Source organism: Bos javanicus, chromosome 4 (assembly GCF_032452875.1).
Source record: "Bos javanicus breed banteng chromosome 4, ARS-OSU_banteng_1.0, whole genome shotgun sequence".
Classification (NCBI taxonomy): domain Eukaryota; kingdom Metazoa; phylum Chordata; class Mammalia; order Artiodactyla; family Bovidae; genus Bos; species Bos javanicus.
The window spans coordinates 33,362,098-33,385,169 of record NC_083871.1 but is presented as its reverse complement, the minus strand read 5'-3'; the positions used below and the strand labels follow the sequence as shown (position 1 = coordinate 33,385,169).

Genomic DNA, 23,072 nt, shown 5'->3' with positions numbered 1-23,072 from the left:
TATGTTCTCATTTCCTCAACCTGATCCCCACAATCACTTTAAAAAATTTAGGTCCCTTGTATATAACCTTAGTCACTACTAAAACATTACACTCCATTTCTTCAGGCCTGTGCTTTGATATGTGACTCTGTGTGGATGTCAGCCTTCATGCTCTTAATTCCGTCTACCAGTGTTCTAAGCCTTATATTAAAAATGCGGGTGGAAGAAGAACGCAAAACCTTTGTACTCTGCTTCGAAAGATGGCAAAATTACTAGGATAAAAAAGCCTGTAAGTCAAATTCAGTTTTCAGATTTCTGGTGAACCTGATTATCTTCATTTTCTTTGTTGGTTTGGGAGATTAAGAATTGGCTAAGTTTTGGAAAGAATAAAATACTTAGGAATATATCTACCTAAAGAAACTAAAGACCTATATATAGAAAACTATAAAACACTGGTGAAAAAAATCAAAGAGGACACTAATAGATGGAGAAATATACCATGTTCATGGATTGGAAGAATCAATATAGTGAAAATGAGTATACTACCCTAAGCAATTTATAGATTCAACGCAATCCCTATCAAGCTACCAACAGTATTCTTCACAGAGCTAGAACAAATAATTTCACAATTTGTATGGAAATACAAAAAACCTCGAATAGCCAAAGTGATCTTGAGAAAGAAGAATGGAACTGGAGGAATCAACCTACCTGACTTCAGGCTCTACTACAAAGCCACAGTTATCAAGACAGTATGGTACTGGCACAAAGACAGAAATATTGATCAGTGGAATAAAATAGAAAGCCCAGAGATAAATCCACGCACATATGGACACCTTATCTTTGACAAAGGAGGCAAGAATATACAATGGATTAAAGACAATCTCTTTAACAAGTGGTGCTGGGAAATCTGGTCAACCACTTGTAAAAGAATGAAACTGGACCACTTTCTAACACCATACACAAAAATAAACTCAAAATGGATTAAAGATCTAAACGTAAGACCAGAAACTATAAAACTCCTAGAGGAGAACATAGGCAAAACACTCTCCAACATACATCATAGCAGGATCCTCTATGACCCACCTCCCAGAATATTGGAAATAAAAGCAAAAATAAACAAATGGGACCTAATTAACCTTAAAAGCTTCTGCACATCAAAGGAAACTATTAGCAAGGTGAAAAGACAGCCTTCAGAATAGGAGAAAATAATAGCAAATGAAGCAACCGACAAACAACTAATCTCAAAAATATACAAGCAACTCCTACAGCTCAACTCCAGAAAAATAAACGACCCAATCAAAAAATGGGCCAAAGAACTAAATAGACATTTCTCCAAAGAAGACATACAGATGGCTAACAAACACATGAAAAGATGCTCAACATCACTCATTATCAGAGAAATGCAAATCAAAACCACTATGAGGTACCATTTCACACCAGTCAGAATGGCTGCGATCCAAAAGTCTACAAATAATAAATGCTGGAGAGGGTGTGGAGAAAAGGAAACCCTCTTACACTGTTGGTGGGAATGCAAACTAGTACAGCCACTATGGAGAACAGTGTGGAGATTCCTTAAAAAACTGGAAATAGAACTGCCTTATGATCCAGCAACCCCACTGCTGGGCATACACACTGAGGAAACCAGAAGGGAAAGAGACACGTGTACCCCAATGTTCATCGCAGCACTGTTTATAATAGCCAGGACATGGAAGCAACCTAGATGCCCATCAGCAGATGAATGGATACGAAAGCTGTGGTACATATACACAATGGAGTATTACTCAGGCATTAAAAAGAATACATTTGAATCAGTTCTAATGAGGTGGATGAAACTGGAGCCTATTATACAGAGTGAAGTAAGCCAGAAGGAAAAACATAAATACAGTATACTAACGCATATATATGGAATTTAGAAAGACGGTAACAATAACCCGGTGTACGAGACAGCAAAAGAGACACTGATGTATAGAACAGTCTTATGGACTCGGTGGGAGAGGGAGAGGGTGGGAAGATTTGGGAGAATGGCAATGAAACATGTAAAATATCATGTAGGAAACGAGTTGCCAGTCCAGGTTCGATGCACGATGCTGGATGCTTGGGGCTGGTGCACTGGGACGGCCCAGAGGGATGGTATGGGGAGGGAGGAGGGTGGAGGGTTCGGGATGGGGAACACATGTATACTTGTGGCGGATTCATTTTGATATTTGGCAAAACTAATACAATTATGTAAAGTTTAAAAATAAAATAAAATTAGAAAAAAAAAAAAAGAATTGGCTAAGTTTTATGGTATAAACTGTGGTATGATTTAGAAGTTTGTGATAAGTTCCTTACCAGTGAACAAGACATTGTCAGCACCAAAGGATAATGATTACATGTTATAGATTGGTAATGATTACATTTTATAGATTGGTAACTGTGATTCATAGTTGCTGAATGATTTACTTGAGGCATCTTATAAGTAACATAGAGCTAGCGGTGTAAGTACAGTTGAGTATCTCATCTAGACTCAGAGTTATTCACATCAGCTGGAAGTGTAATTAAAGTTAGTTTAAGTGTTTATATTCTTTTTTTTTAGAACATTAACATGAAACTTTATCTAGAAAATTAAGGTCACGATTGTACTTTCAGCACTGGGTGGTCTAATAAATGTGAACTTCAACTAAAAGTGCCTTTTTTTTTAAAGGACAAGATTCTGATCTTTTTCAGAAATGGGAATTTTCTCTCTTTAGAAAAATTTAAACTAATTTTCATAAGTTAGCAGGAAGAAATGTAAGATTCCTGCTTCCCTGGCAACTCAGTGGTAAAGAATCCGCCTGCAGTGCAAGAGACACAGGAGACGTGGGTTCAATTGCTGAGTTGGGAAGATCCCCCCAGTCGGGGGAAATGGCAACTCACTCCAGTGTTCTTGCCAGGAAAATCCCATGGACAAAGGAGCCTGTGGTGGGCTATGGTCCGTAGGGTCACAAAGAGTCGGACACGTCTGAAGCAACTGCACACACACACACACACACTATAGAATTGACAGTGCAAAGTTAAACAATCTAAATATATTGGCAACAATATAAATCCACAAGTAATTAGTTTCCTTGAAGTATCTGAAACTTTTGCAGTGGTATTTTGTTGTTGAGTTGCTCAATCGTGCTTGTTGTGACCCCATGGACTCTAGCATGCCAGGCTTCCCTGTCCTTCACTGTCTCCCAAAGTTTGCTCAAACTCATGTCCATTGAGTCAGTGATGCCATCCAACCATCTCATCTTCTGTTGTCCCCTTCTCCTCCTGCCTTCAGTCTTTCCAGTGTCAGGGTCTTTTCCAATGAGTCAACTCTTCGCATCAGGTAGCCAGTGAATATCAGCTTCAGCATCAGTTCTTCCAATGAATATTCAGGCTTGATTTCCTTTAGGATTGAGTGGTTTGATGTCCTGTTGTCCAAGGGACTCTCAAGAGTCTTCTCCAGCACCACAGTTCAAAAGCATCAATTCTTTAGCATGCAGCCTTCTGTATGGTCCAGCTCTCACATCCGTACATGACTACTGGAAAAACCATACCTTTGACTATGTGGACCTTTGTTGGCAAAGTGATGTCTCTGCCTTTTAAAACACTGTCTAGTTTTGTCATAGCTTTTCTTCCAAGGAGCAGTGATATTAGAGTGGCTTTTTAAAATTTGATGGTGCTGTCTTTTATCGCTTGTCTAGATAAATGGCAGGTCCAAGGTAATAGTCTTTGATGTTGTCATCCAGGTGATGTATTGTGGCACTAACAAAACTTCAGTCAGCTCTTCACATAACTAAGCACAATACAAAGAGTGGAGAAAGAAAGTCATTTAACAGATTAATTTATATATTACCAAAAGATGATGTGTTGTCATCCACTACTAAATAGAGAACCATTAGGAAATTTCAGTTTTTAGAAGGTCTCATCTGGCCATAAAATAACGTAAGAACAAAACACAAATGTTCTGCATGACGTGAACATCTACATTATTCAAGTGAGGTAATATGAAAGAGCAATTTAAAATAATGTTAGACCTTAGTGATCACAGGCCATTTTAAGGTGCTTGAAAATAGGCAGTTTAGAGGGAAAGACATCATGTAGCTGGTTAGTAGCAGATCACCTTTTAGTCTAGCAAACTTTCACCTCTTATTTCTGTGCCTGAAATGAATTAGAGTCAGATCAATGGGTTGGAAATAAGTATTGAAAAGTTACTTTGGTAAAAAGTCAACTTCTAAAAATACATATAAAATTGAAAGCACTTTATAAATCTGTACTTGTTGCCAACATTAAAAAGAGAATTCAATTAGTGATAGCATGTTTCTTCTCCTGAATAAAATGTCTTCAAAATATAGGCTAGTCGGTTCCTTGCTGTGTGATTGCTTTTGTGGCTGTTTTTAAAGGAAATGAGAATATCTTTGGAGTGGATTGTTCATTACCTCAGCAATTTTTAAAGGCACGGTCAGCTTGTAACTTTTTAAACTTTCCTGTTGAATATAGGTTTTACAGACTAATAACCCCAAGTACATCTTTTGCTAACAGTTGATCTATATTTAAGTACAAGCGATGTTCAAGTAATAATAATTCAAATAACCAGTTGAACACTTCTGTTGTTCTTAACCGCAACCGTTTTCATAGATGCAGAAATTACTTACTTAAAATCCTAGGATACCTGGACAATTTACATGAGAGTTCATTTGGAGTTTCTAACAAAGACCCCACCTTCTCCTAACCAAAGCACATCGTTCTGAATGTGAAAAATTCAGGGTCTTGATTTAACAAATTCATTTTTGAAAACAATGCACATGAAAGTAAGGCAGGCAGAATCAAGCCAGTCATGCTCTCATCTCATTTCTCGAGTAGGTGGAAGTGTTGTGAAGATGCTGTGACTGGTATACTTTGTTGTTCAGTCGCTCAGTCGTGTCCAACTCTTTGCAACCCCACGGACTGCAGCACCCCAGGCTTCCCTGTCCTTCACCACCTCCCGGAGCTTGCTCAACCTCATGTGCATTGAGTTGGTGATGCCATCCAACTGTCTCATCCTCTGTCATCCTCTTCTCCTGCCTTCAGTCTTTCCCAGCATCAGGGTCTTTTCTAATGAGTCAGCTCTTTGCATCAGGTGGCCAGCGTACTGGAGCTTCAGCTTCAGCGTAAGGCCCTGCGAGTCATGGTGACGTGTCATGCTGTTAGTTGGTTAGTTTCTCGGTTTCTTTAGTTTCTTATCTAGGAAATCTTGTCATTGTCTCGTGGGTGAAAGTCCTGTAGACAGCATATCATACACACAGCAGGAGTCTGAAGGATTTAGCATCCATTCCTTCTCTGTATAACCTAAGCCTAGATATTTAGTTTTTCCGTATCTTTGTTTCCTCTCCTCCAAAAGGGGACTCTGTTTCTTTAAGGTAATTTTTACTGGAGTGTGGTTGCTTCACAATGCTGTGTTAGTTTCCACTGTGCAGCAGAGAGAATCAGCTGTACGTTTACATATATCCCCTCGTTTGGGGATTTCCTTCCCATTTAGGTGGCCCCAGAGCACTGAGTAGAGTTCCCTGAGCTATTTATTAAGCTTTCACCACTTATCTATTTTATACATATTACCAGTAGTGTATATATGTCAATCCCAAACTCCCACTTCATCCCACCCCACTTCTTCCCGCCTTGGCTCCATATGTTTGTTCTCTGTGTCTGTGTCTCTGTTTCTGTTTTGCAAATAAGATCATCTATACCATTTTTCTAGATTCCACGTATATGTATTAATATATGATATTTTTCTCTTTGTAACTTACCTTACTCGGTATGATAGCCTCTAGGTCCATACATGTCTCTACAGATGATCCAGTTTCATTCCTTTTTATGGTTGGTAATATTCAGTTCTATATATGTACCACAGCTTCTTTGTCCATTCCCCTATTGCTGGACATTTAGGTTGCTTCCATGTCCTGCCTATTGTAAGTAGTGCTACAGGGAACATTGGGGTGCGTGTGTTGTTTTGAATTATGGTTCTCTCTGGAAATATGCCCAGTAGTGGGATTACTGAGTCATCCCTACCCATCGATAGGGGACTTTGTTACATTTTAAAAATTTTTCAACGGCTCTACTTTTAAATTTCTCATAAATTATTTTCCTCAACCACATCAAATTTATGAGAATGTTTAAAATAAAGTTACCAGAGAAACCTTGTGATTCTCCCTTTAAGATTGCTTCCAGTGTATGGGACTCCATTTATTGAGAGAAGTGTGGTTGGTAGTCCTCATTTTTAAACTGTGGGATGATCTCAATTAATAGAAGCTAAAGAAATTAACCAAGACTAGATTTTAGGGAGGTCAATTTAGGATGGTTGATATGGGAAAAGGTTGGATTAGGGAGTAAATTTTAAAGATTTTTCTAGATTCTAAGCAAGTCATGGGAAAAACTTCACTATGCGTTTCATTGCTATTTTGTAATGCAAGGGGAGCTTGGATCTCTGAACTGTTTGTATGATAATAATAAAAGTAATAATGGTTATTAACATCTGTATTGGGCTATATAGTAATTGCTGCACATTATCTAATCCTCACAACAGTGTTATCATGTAGATACTACCATTATTATCAGTTCATAGAAGAAACTCAGGTTGGTAGAATGAAAAGTCATTTGCTTAAGACTGCACGTCTAGAAAGTGCTCTGTTCTGGTCTTGACTCAAAAGCCCATATTCTTAACATTAGACATCCTGTCTCTTCTCCAAATGGCTAACAAATTGATAACATGAAAATTGCCCTAAAAACAAACTATGCTAACATCCTGTTCTGGGAACTTTTTTTAAAGAGGAGAAGGAGCAAAGAGAAGCAATGGGGAGAGACTGAAAGAAAGAAGGAAGATTCTAAATATTCCTATAGATTTCTACTTTTGGCAGTAAGATTTCATTACTGAAGACACATTTGAGTTATATAATGATGTTTGAGTAGGGATGTGTCAATGCTTTTGTATTTTTATAAAGGTAAATATTTTTGTCAGAATATTTGATGTTTGCAATGTAGCATGCAGACATCTTGATACCAGATTGTCACTGAGTTGTTACTGTTAAAAGATCCTAATTAGATTTTTAAGATTCAAATTTTTATATGTGTTGCAGTTAAGATCTGGCTAGTGTGGATTAACCAGTCGATTTGTTTTAATAAATATTTATTAAATGCCTGCTGTGAGACAAGCACTGTGTCAAGTGCTGGAGATAGAATTAAAGACAAATAAGATATAGTCTCTGCCTTAGTGACCTTACCATCTCATGTGTGAGACAATCAAGTAAGCAGGTAACTATAAGTGTAAGCTCAGGGTGTTAGGCCAGCTCTTAGGGAGAAGTGACTTGCTGTAGAGATCACATGCGGCTTACAAAAAAAGGAGGCCTTTGAAATGTCCTGCATGATGAATAGGGATTACCTATTGTTACATATGAGCTTTCCCTTGGTTGATTAACTATATTATTAGAAATACCAGAGGGATCTTTTAACAATAGCAATGCCTAGGCCCACCCCCAAAGATTCTGATTATTTAGTTTGGGTGGAGCCCAGACATGAGTACTTTTTAAAAGAAGCCTAGTTATTCTTAGGTGTTGCCATGGTTGGACACCACTCAGATATTTCAGACATTGTTCCTAAAATGCTGCATGTGGACAAGAACACTTTTATACTTCTTGATGTTGCTTAGAGAGAACATGTTACCAGGGAAAAGAAAATTGAGATCAATAAATGTTACTTCAAAATAAAGAAGCAGAGGTTTTAAAATATAAAAGCTACTCTTTCTTAACATTGAACAGCTTCCCTAGGTAAGAATAATTATTTCAGAAAACTGAAGAAATACTAAGATATCTCTCATATCCCATTTAAACATATTCAGAGTACAAAATTGGTCCCATGGACTTATTACCCAAAGTCCTGCATTGAAATATTAATACGCAGAAAAGAACATTTGTTCTTGAACACAGACATAGTTATCCAGGTCTGGAAGATTAGAATGGTAAGTGCCTAAGGACTTGTCATGGGTTGTTGACTAGAAGTGAGCAGGTGAATGACGGATGAAGGTTTGGGTAGAATGGTAGTGAATGGGTGGTAATGGTTAGTCAGTGTATGGTTCCTGCTGTTGATAGGTACTTACAGGCTACATGTTGTTTCATTTCTTGGAAGTATCCCTCTGAAGAGGAGAAAAAGTGTCACCTTTTAAATTTTTTTCTGTTTTTCCAAGAAGAGAAAGGTTTAGGATGCAAGAGGTAACATTTTTTTCCTTTTTTATTATCTTTCTTTTTGTACAGTACTTTTATGTGCCAAGTCCTATGCTCAGGACTACTCGGGCATTACTCAGGCATTGTATTTGATTCAGAGAATACTATACCCTGAATACTCAGGCATTACTCAATACTCATTACTCATACTCATTACTCAGGCATTACTCAGACATTGTTGTATTTGATTCAGAGAATACTCATAAAGTGGTTACTCCAACTAGTCCCCTTTTAGAGTCAAGAAAAGTGGTGTTCAGAAAGGTTAATTAACTTGCCTGGTGTCACACAGCCAGTAAACGGCAAAAGTGAAAGTGAAAGTGAAGTCGCTCAGTCGTGTCTGACTCTTAGCGACCCCATGGACTGCAGCCTACCAGGCTTCTCCGTCCATGGGATTTTCCAGGCAAGAGTACTGGAGTGGGGTGCCATTGCCTTCTCCATAAACGGCAAAGGTGCGATTTAAATGAAAGCTTAACTGGAAGCACAGGGAAAGCTAACTGTGTGCTCTCTGGAAGACTGTGTTAGAATGATAGGATATTAACCTGCAGACAATTGTGTTTAGTGTCTAGGCCCTTTTTGCTTCATTCACTCTGATTGTATTGTTGAGAAAACTGCTATCCAGATCCATTAAATAAATTGCCCCAAATCACACAAGTAGGTAAAGTTAGAAAGGGACCAGACTTAAGGATTTTTGACCCCAAGATCAGTGTCCTTTCCACAATCGCACACTCTACTGCCCTTTATTTTGTTGTTCTTGCATTTTGAGTTACTAGCCTGGTTTTCTTTTTGTGTTACAATTTGTCTCCTGAAGGTCAAGTAACCTGGTTTGGTTACGGAAGTCCTCGTAGCTTCTGGGACTATATCAGAGTGGCTTGCCGGAAAGTTTCACAGAACTGTACCTGCAGCATTGAGAATATGGAACATGTCAGTTCCTCCAGAGCTAAGGTAAGACCTCAGTAGGAATGTGCAGGGTGTGCGTGTGCTCTCCGCCTGAGCATTTGACCCAAACAGAGAATTCAAGCTCCTTGCTGTATACAATATTTCCTTTCTTTGTTGAAATTAAGCACTTGACCATATTTAACATCTTTCAGAAGTTAATTTTTTTTTTTTTTACTAGTTATTTTAGAGTGCTCTTGAATCTTCTCTGTTGCCTTATAAGTAGCAAGAAGGCATGAAGCTAGTCACTGTGAGTTTCTTTTTTGAGAAGCACAGTGAAATATTTCCCAGTCTGTGAAGTTTCAGCAGCTCTTCGTGTCCTGCACTGGCAGTCCACGTGTCAGACTGTGTTCACATAATTCCAGATGTGATTTGCCTGTTGCACCGGGTTGCTATCGCATTACTGGTGCAGAAGCAGTGGTAGGTAAAATTGCTGCTGCCTTGGCACCAAGTAAAACAGTGGCATCAAACTATTCTAGTAGTCATTGAGTTCTTCCTCGTCATGCACTCAGTCTTAAAAAAAAAAAAAAGCCACTTTCACTTAATGTTTGTAATGGTAGACATTATTAATTTAATTAAATCTCAGCCTTTGGAAGCCTTTCTTCTTAGTATTTTGAGTGACACAGTGGGGAGCATGCATAAAGCATTTCGGCAGCATACTGAAACACGGTGGTCGTCTCGAGGAAAAGTGCTCGTGCAACCGTTTGAATTGTTAGCTGAACTAGATGCTTTTGTTGTGTAATAGTATTTTTACTTGAAAGAAAAACATTCAAACTATAGCTTTCTTGACTTAGGCATTTGTAGACAGTCCTTAAATAAAGATGAATGAAGTAAGTCTGTTCCAACAAGAAGAACAGCTTGACAGTGTTTGTTGCCAACGTTAAAATTAAAGCTTTCAGGTAAAAATGAGAATTTGGGAAAACTTAGAGTGTATTCACAAGCTTGATAGCTTCCTAGGACTTAAGACTTTTCTGATAACATTAATATTAACAAAAATGTATTTATCTTGTTTAATGGAATGTGTAATATTTTTAAGTTAGTGTGTTAGTCATGTCTGACTTTTTGCAACTCCATGGATTGGGGACTACCAGGCTCCTCTGTCCATGGGATTTTCCAGGCAGGAATACTGGAGTGGGGTTGCCATTCCCTTCTCTAGGGATCTTCCCGACCTAGGGATCAAACCCGAGTCTCCTGTATTGCAGGCAAACTCTTTACTGTCTGAGCCAATAGGGGATACATTGAAGTCAATAAATGTCTTCATTTCTAAGTCAACTATGACTAGTTTTTTTGTAAAATTTTTTTTCTCATAGATGTTTAAATCTCTTTTGTTTCTTTTTTACTTTAGCAGATTTCATTTTTGTCACAATTGTTATCTTAGTGGTCTTTTGGCCTCCGTTTTCTTCAACTATTAAATTTATTCATTTATTTACTTTCTAATTGTCTGATTGAATACAGGTTTTTAAAATGTGCAATTTGAATTGTCTTTTGCATCTTAACTGAGTTTGTATCTTGGCTTCTGTAGGTTAAGGTGAAAAGACTTGTTCAGTCACTCAGTCATGTCCGGCTGTTTGTGACCCCATGGACTCCAGCATGCCAAGCTTCCCTGTCCTTCACTCTCTCCCAGAGTTTGTCAGACTCATGTCCATTGACTCAATGATGCCATCCACCCATTTCATGCTTAGTTGCGCTCTTCTCCTTCTGCCCTCAGTTTCCTGAGCATCAGGGTCTTTTCCAGTGAGCTGGCTCTTCACATCATATGGCCAAAATTTTGGAGCTTCAGCATCAGCATCAGCCCTTCCAGTGAATATTCGGGCTTGATTTCCTTTCGGAGTGACTGGTTTGATCTCCTTGCTGTCCAAGGGACTCTTAAGAGACTTCTCTAGCATCAAGGTTCAAAAGCATCAATTCTTAAGCGCTCATCCTTTTTTATGGTTGAACTCTCACATCCATACATGACTGTTGAAAAAACCATAGCTTTAATTATACAGACCTTTGTCGACAAGGTGATGTGTCTGCTTTTTAAAACACTGCCGAGGTTTGTCGTAGCTTTTCTTTCAAGGAGCAAGTGCCTTTAGTTTCATGGCTGCAGTCACTGTCCACAGTGATTCTGGAGCCCAAGAAAATAAAGTCTGTCGCTGTTTCCATTGTTTCCCCATCTATTTGCCATGAAGTGATGGGACCAGATGCCATGAGATTAGTTTTTTGAAAATGTTGCGTTTTAAGCCAGCTTTTTCGCTCTCCTCTTTCACCTTCATCAAGAGACTCTTTAGTTCCTCTTCGCTTTCTGCCATTAGGGTGGTGTCATCTACATATCTGAAGTTATGGATATTTCCCCTGGCAGTCTTGATTCCAGCCTGTGATTCATCTAGCCTGGCATTTCACATAATAATGTACTCTGCATGTAAGTTAAACAAGCAGGGTACAATATACAGCCTTGAAGTACTCCTTTCCCAATTTGGAGCCAGCCTGTTGTTCCATGTCTGGTTCTAGCTGTTGCTTCTTCCTGCATACAGGTTTCTCAGGAGGCAGGTCAGGTGGTCTGGTATTCCCATCTCTTTCAGAATTTTCCACAGTTGTTGTGATGCACACAGTCAGAGCCTTTAGCATAGTCAATGAAGCAGATGTTTTTCTGAAATTCTCTTGCTTTTTCTGTGATTCAGTGGATGTTGGCAATTTGATCTCTGGTTCATCTGCCTTTTCTAAGTCCATTGTGTACATCTGAAAGTTCTCGGTTCATGTAATGTTGTAGCCTAGCTTGAAGGATTTGAGCATTACCTTGCTAACATGTGAAATGAGCGCAACTGTATGGTAGCTTGAGCATTCTTTGGCATTGCCCTTCTTTGGGATTGGAATGAAAACTGACCTTTTCCAGTCCTGTAGCCACTGCTGACTTTTCCAAATTTGCTTCGGTATTGAGTACAGCACTTTCACAGCATCATCTTTTAGGGTTTGAAATATCTCAGCTGGAATTCCATCACTTCCCCTAGCTTTGTTTGTAGCAATACTTCCTAAGGCCCACTTGACTTCACATTGCAAGATGTCTGACTCTAGGTGAGTGATCACACCATCGTGGTTATCTGGGTCATGAACATCTTTCTTGTATAGTTCTTCTTCTGTGTATTCTTGCCACCTATAATATCTTCTGCTAGGTCCATCCCATTTCTGTCCTTTATTGTGCCCATCTTTGCATGAAATGTTCCCTTGGTATCTCTGATTTTCCTGAAGAGATCTCTAGTCTTTCCCATTCTGTTGTTTTCCTCTGTTTCTTTGCAATGTTCACTTAATAAGGCTTTCTTATCTCTCCTTGGTGTTCTTTGGAACTCTGCATTCAGATGGATGTATCTTTCCCTTTCTCCTTTGCCTGTAGCTTCTCTTCTTTAAGGCCTCCTCAGACGACCATTTTGCCTTGTTGCATTTCTTTTTCTTGGGGATGGTTTTTGTCACCGCCTCCTGTACAATGCTAGGAACCTCCATCCATAGTTCTTCAGGCACTGTCTATTAGATCTAATCCCTTGAATCTATGTGTCACTTCCTCTATATAATCATAGGGGATTATATTAATAGAAGTTACCCCAGTGATACAGAAACTTTATTTTCTTATTTTCAAATTAAAAGCAGGAGAGATTAACATGACAAGTGTATTCTAAACCCCTTCAATATAGGGGAGAATGTATTTATATAACTAGCATTTACCAAAATACAAAAGGTTGACCTGGGAAGACCAAAGAATGCGAAACTCCAGCTGACCAGCTCTCTTAAGAAGCCTTGGGAGTAGGCCCTACACAGCAAGATGCTGCCCAGCAGAGATGGGTTAATATTTATTCTGTAAAAAACTGGTATTGAGTATCAAAACACCACAGAACAATCACCTTCTAAATCCTGTTTTTATATCTTTGTTTTGCTCAGGCCTCAAACAGAGTCCATCCCCAGGCAAGGATCCTGGAGTGTGTTGCCATTTCCTTTTCCAGGGGATTTTCCCAACCCTGGGATTGAACTCAGGTCTGCCTCATTGCAGGCAGACTCTTTACCATCTGAGCCACCAGAGAAGCCTCCATTTATTCATACTTGTAGGGGAAGAAAGATCTACTACTTGTCTGGAAAAGTCTGCAGGCAAAGATTACACCTGTCTTTCTTCATTGTAGTGCAAAGAGCAAAGTACTTAATCTACTCAGTGCATCACATCTGCCAGGTGTCAGGATTGAAGGATTAAACAGATATCTCAGGGGGCAGGTTTACTGAGCCTTTGAACTGCAGTTCGGAGTGACCGCTAGCATGTATAACACTCTTATCCAGCCTTGATACTTGGGAAACCGTACCAGAACCTGAGCACCAAACTTAGGTTTTAAACAGTGTGTAACTCAGTAGGCTTGGGACCAAAACTAAGATATTCATTTTTGATTTCTATTTAAGAAACCAGATTCATTCTGATTACACTTTTAGGGTTATGTGAACATTTTAAATAGTGGAAGACAGGATGCCCTGTGGCCCAAAGATTAATTCAGCCCAGAGACATTCTCTAAATTGATTGATTGAATCAGGATTGCCTGTGTCTTCGTATCACTGAACAGCTGAGATTCACAATGTAGAAACTTGCTGCCATAAGAGATGTGACCTTAGTCACCGTAATCTGAGACCTGTAAAATGTAGACATTCCCTTTCTTTGCTTACTCTGTGACTAGTTGACCTCATTTTCCAGGGCCTGTTCATAACCTGTCAATGAAATGGAATATTTGAATTGAAGATTGTGACTGTAATCTTTACATCGCAGCCGTATTTGCAGCTCTTCTTTCTATAGTATACAAGGGATCTTCCCTGATAGTCCAGTGGTTACCACTCTGTTTCCACTGCAGACGGCATGCGTTTGATCCCTGGTCAAAGAACGAAGATCCCGCAGGCCCACCAGTGCAGCCAAAAATAAAAAGTATAATATGCAGGAATTTGGGGACATAGGATTTCTGTACATCAGCTTATTTAGCTGTCAGGCTGGAATTAGCTTTCTGAGAAAAATAACTTCATATCAACAGGTACCTATTTTGCTTGCTTCTGAACTCGTCCATCTTCCCTATCTGCTAAGGTGGCCAATTACTTGTAAGCATAATATTAATACATGACCTTTGACATAAGGTCCACTGAAATTGGATCCTTAGTTACTATTATTGTTTATCTTGCAGATCTTTCCATTGGATTTTCTTAGTATCCCAGCTGATTTCAAGTTCAAGATAGCCTTCTTCCCCTTTAGTTAGTCTCTGGCCTGAAAGTATGAACTCTCTACTGTCGTTGAGTTCTTCCTTCTTCCTGCATATGTTGTGTGAATTTTTTGTTTGTTTGTTTTTAAGAGCGTTCTTATTTTTAAAATTCTTATTTAAGGCTGTGTTAGGCTTTCCTAATTTGTGGTTCCTTACCCTATGTATTCTTTGCAGCCAAAGATGGAGAAGCTCTATACAGTCAGCAAAAACAAGACCAGGAGCTGACTGTGGCTCAGATCATGAACTCCTTATTGCTAAATTCAGATTGAAATTGAAGAAAGTGGAGAAAACCACTAGATCATTCACGTATGACCTAAATCAAATCCCTTATGACTATACAGTGGAAGTGAGAAATAGATTTAAGGGACTAGATCTGATAGACAGAATGCCTGATGAACTATGTTCGGAGGTTCGTGACATTGTACAAGAGACAGTAATAAAGACCATCCCCAAGAAAAAGAAATGCAAAAAAGCAAAATGGCTGTCTGGGGAGGCCTTACAAATAGCTGTGAAAAGAAGGGAAGTGAAAAGCAAAGGATAAAAGGAAAGATAAATGCATTTGAATGCAGAGTTCCAAAGAATAGCAAGGAGAGGTAAGAAAGCCTTACTCAGTGATCAGTGCAAAGAAATAGAGGAAAACGACAGAATGGGAAAGACTAGAGATCTCTTCAAGAAAATCAGAGATACAAAGGGAACATTTTATGCAAAGATGGGCTCAATAAAGGACAGAAATGGTAGCGACCTGACAGAAGCAGAAGATACTAAGAAAAGGTGGCAAGAATACACAGAAGACTGTACAAAAAAGATCTTCACGACCCAGATAATCACGATGGTGTGATCACTCACCTAGAGCCAGACATCCTGGAATGAGAAGTCAAGTGGGCCTTAGCAAACATCACTATGAACAAAGCTAGTGAATTCAGTTGAGCTATTTCAAATCCTGAAAGACGATGCTGTGGAAGTGCTGCACTCAATATGCCAGCAAATGTGGAAAACTCAGCAGTGGCCACAGGACTGGAAAAGGTCAGTTTTCATTCCAATCCCAAAGAAAGGCAATGCCAAAGAATGCTCAAACTACTGCACAATTGCACTCATCTCACACGCTAGTAAAGTATTGCTTAAAATTCTCCAAGCCAGGCTTCAGCAATACGTGAACCGTGAACTTCCAGATGTTCAAGCTGGAAAGAAAGCTGAGCGCTGAAGAATTGATGCTTTTTAACTATGCTGTTGGAGAAGACTCTTGAGAGTCCCTTGGACTGCAAGGAGATCCTACCAGTCCATCCTAAAGGAGATCAGTCCTGGGTGTTCATTGGAAGGACTAATGCTGAAGCTGAAACTCCAATCCTTTGGCCACCTGATGTGAAGAGCTGACTCATTGGAAAAGACCCTGATCCTGGGAAAGATTGAGGGCAGGAGAAGGGGACAACAGAGGATGAGATGGTTGGATGGCATCACTGACTTGATGGACATGGGTTTGGGTGGACTCTGGGAGTTGGTGATGGACAGGGAGGCCTGTCATGCTGTGGTTCATGGGGTCACCAAGAGTTGGACACAACTGAGCGACTGAACTGAACTGAAATCCATGCCTCTATTTTTAACCCATTGAATATCAATAACTAACTATAGGTCTAATACCTACTGTAATTCGAAGTAGGTCTGTGGGTAAAATGTGTTTCCAGAAATCTGTAAAAAGTAGAACATGATATGAAAGTGATCTGGGATTGCTATTGGCAACACAGTCACAGTTACTGTTGACACTACAGAGGCTTGTTGCCTGCACTGATAATCGAAGGAAATGCTGAATTTTGGTTAGGGGTTAGCAAAGTTAAAAGTGTAAGTTTTTCCCTGGTCAAATTCCTTAACCAGGGATTCCAGGTCGAGTGCCTCTGCTCTAAGGGGAGTTGATAGACAAAAATGTATGGGCCAGAACAAACCCCCTAATAAAGGCTACTCAACTCTCCAACCAGTTTTCTTTAAATAATAACATACCCTAATATAACTGAAGTATGACTCCATGTAAAATATTTTCTTTTGCCATTCTGCAGGACTCCTGATACCCCTGACTCTATGAAAGAGAAATTCTCTGGAAATTCTCCAGCCTTGAAAGCAAAGGTTCCCCACTCCCCTCTTTTTCATTTTCTGTTTTTCTATTCCTTAAATCCTCTTGACAGCCAACCTGTGCCTGGTTCTCTAACCTCTTCCTTTTTCTCTCTCACTGCTGCTTCCTGCATATAATAGCCCACACACCTCAGGATGTGAGTGTAATCCGTGCCACTCCATTAGCTGCAAAAGGCAAGCCATCTAAGCGAAGGTAATTACAGCACGTCCATCCTTTTCCCCGGAATCCGTGTCACATTGGGGCTGATGTAAACCTCCCTGCCCGCACCTTGCAGCCGGGCCACCTGGGATTCAGCGATGGGCGTGGGGTGCCAGCTGTCTCCCCAGGGACGCAGCTCTGCTAAGTCATGCTGGCCATGAAGGTTGATGGTGAGGTTCTCCCAGGGTTGGGAGTTCAGTCCTGAATCAGCTATGGGAACACTGGTGGGACTGGTGGGGACCGAGGGAGATGGGTCCAGGCCAGTAGAGAAAAGGCTCAGATGGGTTCTGGTCCAGGCTGACCCTGCATTGGTTCAATTCCTGGGAAGCTGGGTATCTCCACAGGTTACTTGTTTGATGGGTTTTGTCCCTTAAACCTCTGGCTGTCCAGGAGGGGAATATAGCTAAGATTATGGATTCTTTTTATATTTCCCTCTTCATTTTCTGGTAGGTGTCAGAAACATCCAGAAAATGCCAAAAAGATTGAAATTAAAAAAGCTATTTCAGCAAACATTTCTATGGGCATTGCCTTCCCGCTAATATATGCATTGTACGCACCGGCCTTCTGGTATGGATCCCCTCTAGATATAGCCAAAGAATACACTATTGGAAATGCAATTACAATAAGTTGTTTTCCTAATATTTGTGACAAATCTAAAAATATTATTTATCTATCTACCTCTTCTTTCATTTTCCTCCTTTTTGAAGAATGAACCATGGTTGTAACCTTTTTACTGTGGCATATCTTTGCTCAGTCCTGTGGGCAGAGCTGGGCTTCTAGAATACACAGAGCATCACAAATGGTTAGACCAATTTAGAAACATATGAGCATATAAAGAAAGATGGAAAGAATTTATGAAAGAACAAATATCAATTGGCATAGTATGTCTCTCATAGTATGAGAGAACATTAAATTTGTATCATATTGGCTATCGAAATACAAGGTGAAAAGTGATTTTAGTTTTTTTTCCTTTATAAAATGAAAATAAGTTCATTTATTGATTAGAAAAATTAAACATACTAGTTATACAAAAGATTAGAATACTTTTAAAAATTAGAAATTACTTAGAATTACTTATGATTTTAAAATCCATATACACTTAATGATAACTTTTGGTGTATATCTTACAGATTATTTTCTGTATATGGGTTTTTTTCTCTTGAAACCTAAATTGCATTATGCATATCTTTCTGTAAATTTTTTTATAAACTAGCAACATATTGTGATCTTCTTTCCATGTCAGTGGTGGTCAGGACAACACGTAACCATTCAACTAGCCATGTTTTAAAACCTGCACTTGCCTGTCTTTCTAAACAGAGGACATGGAACACAGTTTGACCCCTTGATGATGACTTAGGGGCATTATGGAAATTTATCATTTCAGAATGTTCTCTAGAGTGGTACCTTCAGAACCGCATTGAAGTGTTGAGGGCTGTTTGGCTGGATGAGGTTTCATCGCTGCAGAGTCTGTTTTTTCTCATGTTGGTCCCCTCTCCTTGTCAGCTTAGAAGCACTCTGCCTCTCTTTACTTCCTCATTTGCTAAATTTTACAAAGCGGGGAGATTGAGAATGACTCTGGCATTCATCCTCTCTGGCCTGGTCTCCCCATTTGTTGGGTGTAGACAGTGACTTCTCCCAAATAGGGGAGCAGAGTGACTCCCATGATGCAGGGAGCCCAGTGATGGCCTCTTCATAAATACCAAGAACTCGAGTGTGTTAACTTTCTAGCATTGCTTCTGGTAGGGACTTTTTTTGCTCTCTTGCTGGTCCTTCTCTGTATTGCAGATAGTAGATAGATATTTGAGTTCTGGTATGTTAAGTGTTACTGTTATTTGTCATCTTCTGAGAAAAGCCAAACTATAAGTAGATGAAAGGAGTCATTTCTCTTCATTTAGGTTTTTCTCAGTTAATGTATGCTAATAACCTGGATTCCTGAAACTACAGTCTTGACTTTTCTGTATCAATTTGTTTTCCTAGTGAAAAAAAGATGAAGGGAAATGTGTTAAGTTTGTGTGCTATAGTACAGACTAATTGTGTAGAGGAATTATTAATTAATGCACACAGATGTGATTTATAATGCATGAACTATTACTTTTTAATGTTAAAAATCTTATCAAAATGTGTGTATATATATATAACATGGCACTTTTTAAGGAAAGTTATATGGGGCCAAAATCTACTTTGTTGCATCTTGAACATTCTATGTAATTCCATGCATAGTTAGAGAAAGTAATTTAGTACTGAATAATACTGACGGAAAATATTTTCCTCTGGTGGCAATGGCTTCAGAATCAAGGCAACATCTTTGAAAAATCATTGTCATTTTGTCTAAGCCCAGGAGAAGAACAACCAATAGTTTGACAAAATAGATGAAAAAATATTTTTGAGGTTAAAGAAACCCATTTATGCAACAAAATTCTGTAGTTACCTTGTAAATTCTGCTCTTGTGCTGAAAAAAATTTTCAAGGGATAGACCTAATCTTGACGCTTTGGTGGCCTATGTTCCAAACACATGTGTTTGAGATGACAGTGGACACTGGAATGGGACATGTGACTTTCCCTTGTGTTCTCTTGCTCAGGTCTTTTTCTCAATCCTGATCGGCGCCTTCAGCATTGGACAGGCTGCTCCCTGTATTGATGCTTTTGCCAATGTGAGAGGAGCAGCAAATGCAATCTTTGCTATTATTGATAGCGTGAGTCATTTATTATTTTTAATGCTGAAAATTTTTTTAAGGCCTGGATAATTAGATCTGGCTTTATGTTAAATGTCCTGTAAAAATTAAGTGACATGAAAAATTTCTGCTTATTAATGAATAAAACCAAATGCCTCTTTTGAATATTTGTGAAAGTTTGAAAAAAAATACCTCTTTTTCAAGGTTAATAATTTGCATTATATTCTGAGTCTGAGAACTCACAGGATCCCAAGATCAGTAATCAAAACCAGCTCTAAATGATGAGGAAACTTTTTTTGGTTAAGCCTAGACTTGACTATTTGTAACATTCATACTGGTTCCAAATTAAAGAATCAAAACCAAAATAATAATAAAGAATAGAAATGGGATATCAAGTGAGGAATAAATGAGGTTAGGAGTGCTTATTACTGTGCCTGCCTTAAGTTGCTGCTGCTGCTAAGTAGCTTCAGTCATGTCTGACTCTGCGTGACCCCATAGACGGCAGCCCACCAGGCTCCCCCGTCCCTGGGATTCTCCAGGCAAGAACACTGGAGTGGGTTGCCATTTCCTCCTCCAATGCATGAAAGTGAAAAGTGAAAGTGAAGTCGCTCAGTCGTGTCCGACTCTTTGCAACCCCATGGACTGCAGCCTACCAGGCTCCTACACCCATGGGATTTTCCAGGCAAGAGTACTGGAGCGGGGTGCCATTGCCTTCTCCTGCCTTAAGTTAGGGTTTAATAAATTTTAAGTTTTGAGTTAGCCAATTGGGGAATAAAAGGCAGAATGTGCTAAGAACTTTTATAAAGGAGAACAGGTTTGTTTTTTTTTTTTTAAAGAATTCTCTTTCCAATAAACTTTATTTTAAAGAAAAAATATTTCTTAATGCTTATCTTTAATCAAACAGCACTGATCTCATTTGGGAAAGTGCATCTGAACTAGTGTGTTATTACTAGAGTTCAAAGCAAAGATGTTTGTCTTCCTAGTTTTTCTCCTTTTCGCTTTGATTTTGTAGCCAGACTGAGAACATTATGCTTTGTAGACAGGATGAGTGGATGGAAAAATGATTGGTGGGAACAAAATTGATAGTATGTTTTGCTGTGGGTTGCCCTCTCCCTCTGGAGAAGGCAATGGCACCCCACTCCAGTACTCTTGCCTGGAAAATCCCATGGACGGAGGGGCCTGGTTGGCTGCAGTCCATGGGGTCACTAAGAGTCAGACACGACTGAGCGACTTCAGTTTCACTTTTCACTTTCATGCATTGGAGAAGGAAATGGCAACCCACTCCAGTGTTCTTGCCTGGAGAATCCCAGGGATGGCAGAGCCTGGTGGGCTGCCATCTATGGGGTCACACAGAGTCGGACACGACTGAAGCGACTTAGCAGCAGCCCTCTCCCTCAAAAAAAAAAAAAATCACTTTGTATATGATATAATTTTGAATCAATTGTATTGCATAAGTTATCCTGACTGAAGTGAAATAAAGACAATCATTTTGACACATTAAAGGTGGTCTCTGCATTTACACAAAGAAAATGCTAACTAGCTAACTGAAATGTAATTGTGTGTCCAAGCAATTGCTGTTTCATTAATCTAAGTCATGAGAAAATTGGTCAGCTTCTGCATGTATTGAAAATTTACATCATTCCAAACTAAGTTGTCCCTGACCAATTTTTCAATCTTCTCAATCCAGTCCGTCACACTTATTGTTTAGGAATAAGCTAATTTTCACTAAATGCTGAAATACCTGGATATATCAGTTAAGTTCAGTTAAGTCGCTCAGTCATGTCCGACTCTTTGCGACCCCATGAATCGCAGCACACCAGGCCTCCCTGTCCATCACCAACTCCCGGAGTTCACTCAAACTCACGTCCATCGAGTCGGTGATGCCATCCAGCCATCTCATCCTCTGTCGTCCCCTTCTCCTCCTGCCCCCAATCCCTCCCAGCATCAAAGTCTTTTCCAGTGAGTCAACTCTTCGCATGAGGTGGCCAAAGTACTGGAGTTTCAGCTTTAGCATCATTCCCTCCAAAGAACACCCAGGACTGATCTCCTTTAGGATGGACTGGTTGGATCTCCTTGCAGTCCAAGGGACTCTCAAGAGTCTTCTCCAACACCACGGTTCAAAAGCATCAGTTCTTCGGTGCTCAGCTTTCTTCACAGTACAACTCCCACATCCATACATGACTACTGGAAAAACCTGGATATATCAATTATAGTATATTTTGTAATTACAGTTGTAGGAATGTACATTTTGAAAATTTATGAGGATATGCTAGAAACTTAAAGTGAAATATCATATGAAATGAAAAGAATATGTCCCTTATGTACTTTTTAAGAGAAACCTATTTTCAGAGAAGGAATACTTCCTTAAACACATAAACATAAACATACAGACACACACACACATACACAGTCTTCAACTTGGGTTCTGACTCACATGAAGGGAATTATGCTTTTCTGGGTCCTGTTTTTGGCATTGCTGAGGCCTATTCCTTAAAAATGCAATTGTTTGTCCTATGATGGAATAGCCGTTGAATTTTGTTTTGTTTAGGACCCTAAAATTGACAGTTTTTCAGAGAGAGGACACAAACCAGACAACATCAAAGGGAATTTGGAGTTCAGAGATGTTCATTTCTCTTATCCTGCTCGGCCTGATGTCCAGGTATTATAAGTTATATTTATAGGGATTCCTAATTTAGATTGTTTAATCATCTTCAGGAATCCACAGTCTCTATTATTTTGATATGTATGTGCCTTTTCCTTTGGGGGTTATAGTCCCTTATTTAATACTATTTTTCCAAATTTAAAATTGAGTCAGATTACTTCTCTTTCAGGCTTTTGATGTGAAGTGCACTCTTTTTCTCTCTTCCCTTAAAGATCTTGAAGGGCCTCAACCTGAAGGTAGAGAGCGGGCAGACGGTGGCCCTGGTTGGGAACAGCGGCTGTGGGAAGAGCACGGTAGTCCAGCTGGTGCAGAGGCTGTATGACCCTGATGTGGGGAGTGTAAGTGGGAAGAACCCCGCTCTTCAAAATGGGAAGCTGGGTATCAAATAGCCCTTAGAAATTTTTTATTCGGTAACATATTTGCATGTGAATCCAATTTTGGTTAAAAAAAGAAAACGGCTATGGAATTGCAATGCATCTGGATAAGACCTTCAAACCCTTGGGATATTTTGACAAAAGTAGTCAAGATGATAAAACTCAAAGAAGCTAGACAGTGCTCTCCTCTGTTCCATCTAAGCTTTTCATAGTCTACTATGTCACCGGAAAATAGTCATCCAAACTACTGAGAGGATTATTTTCAATGACTTACTGAGTTTGGTTAAAAATGTTCCACATTAGTAATTGTCAATAAGCTTGTGTTCAGGGTCACAAGGAATCTTAGGGCAGTAATTAAATTCATCAAAGACAGTTGAGTTTTCTTCAGTGTTGGAATATCTGAAGGGGAAAGTGGAACAGTCTCCATGAAACTGGGGATGTGAGAAACAGTAACGGCCTAGGGTATAGTTTTTTGATCTTTTAAAATTTTTATTATAAATTGAAACTTACCGAAAAGTTGCAAGTAAGGAACTCACATATACTCTTCACCCAGATTTATTCATTGTTTTTATTTTGACCTACTTGCCTTATTATCATCTCTTTCTTACTGCATGTTTGTGTGTATGTATAAGACCAACACAAACATACATAC

The 23,072-nt window shown here is 39.3% G+C and overlaps 1 protein-coding gene across 2 annotated transcripts in view; it reads left to right on the top strand.

Annotated features, from left to right (window-relative positions):
* Positions 1–23,072, top strand: part of LOC133245956 (phosphatidylcholine translocator ABCB4-like) — a 41,490-nt gene that overhangs the window by 5,032 nt on the left and 13,386 nt on the right. For both annotated transcript variants that reach the window (XR_009735828.1, XM_061413728.1), the window contains exons 3-6: positions 9,025–9,158; positions 19,292–19,405; positions 21,933–22,043; positions 22,259–22,384. Coding sequence is in view for 1 of the 2 variants with exons in the window: in XM_061413728.1 (XP_061269712.1) it covers positions 9,025–9,158; positions 19,292–19,405; positions 21,933–22,043; positions 22,259–22,384 (485 nt within the window). In the remaining variant the exon portion in view is untranslated. The remainder of the gene's footprint in view (positions 1–9,024; positions 9,159–19,291; positions 19,406–21,932; positions 22,044–22,258; positions 22,385–23,072) is intronic.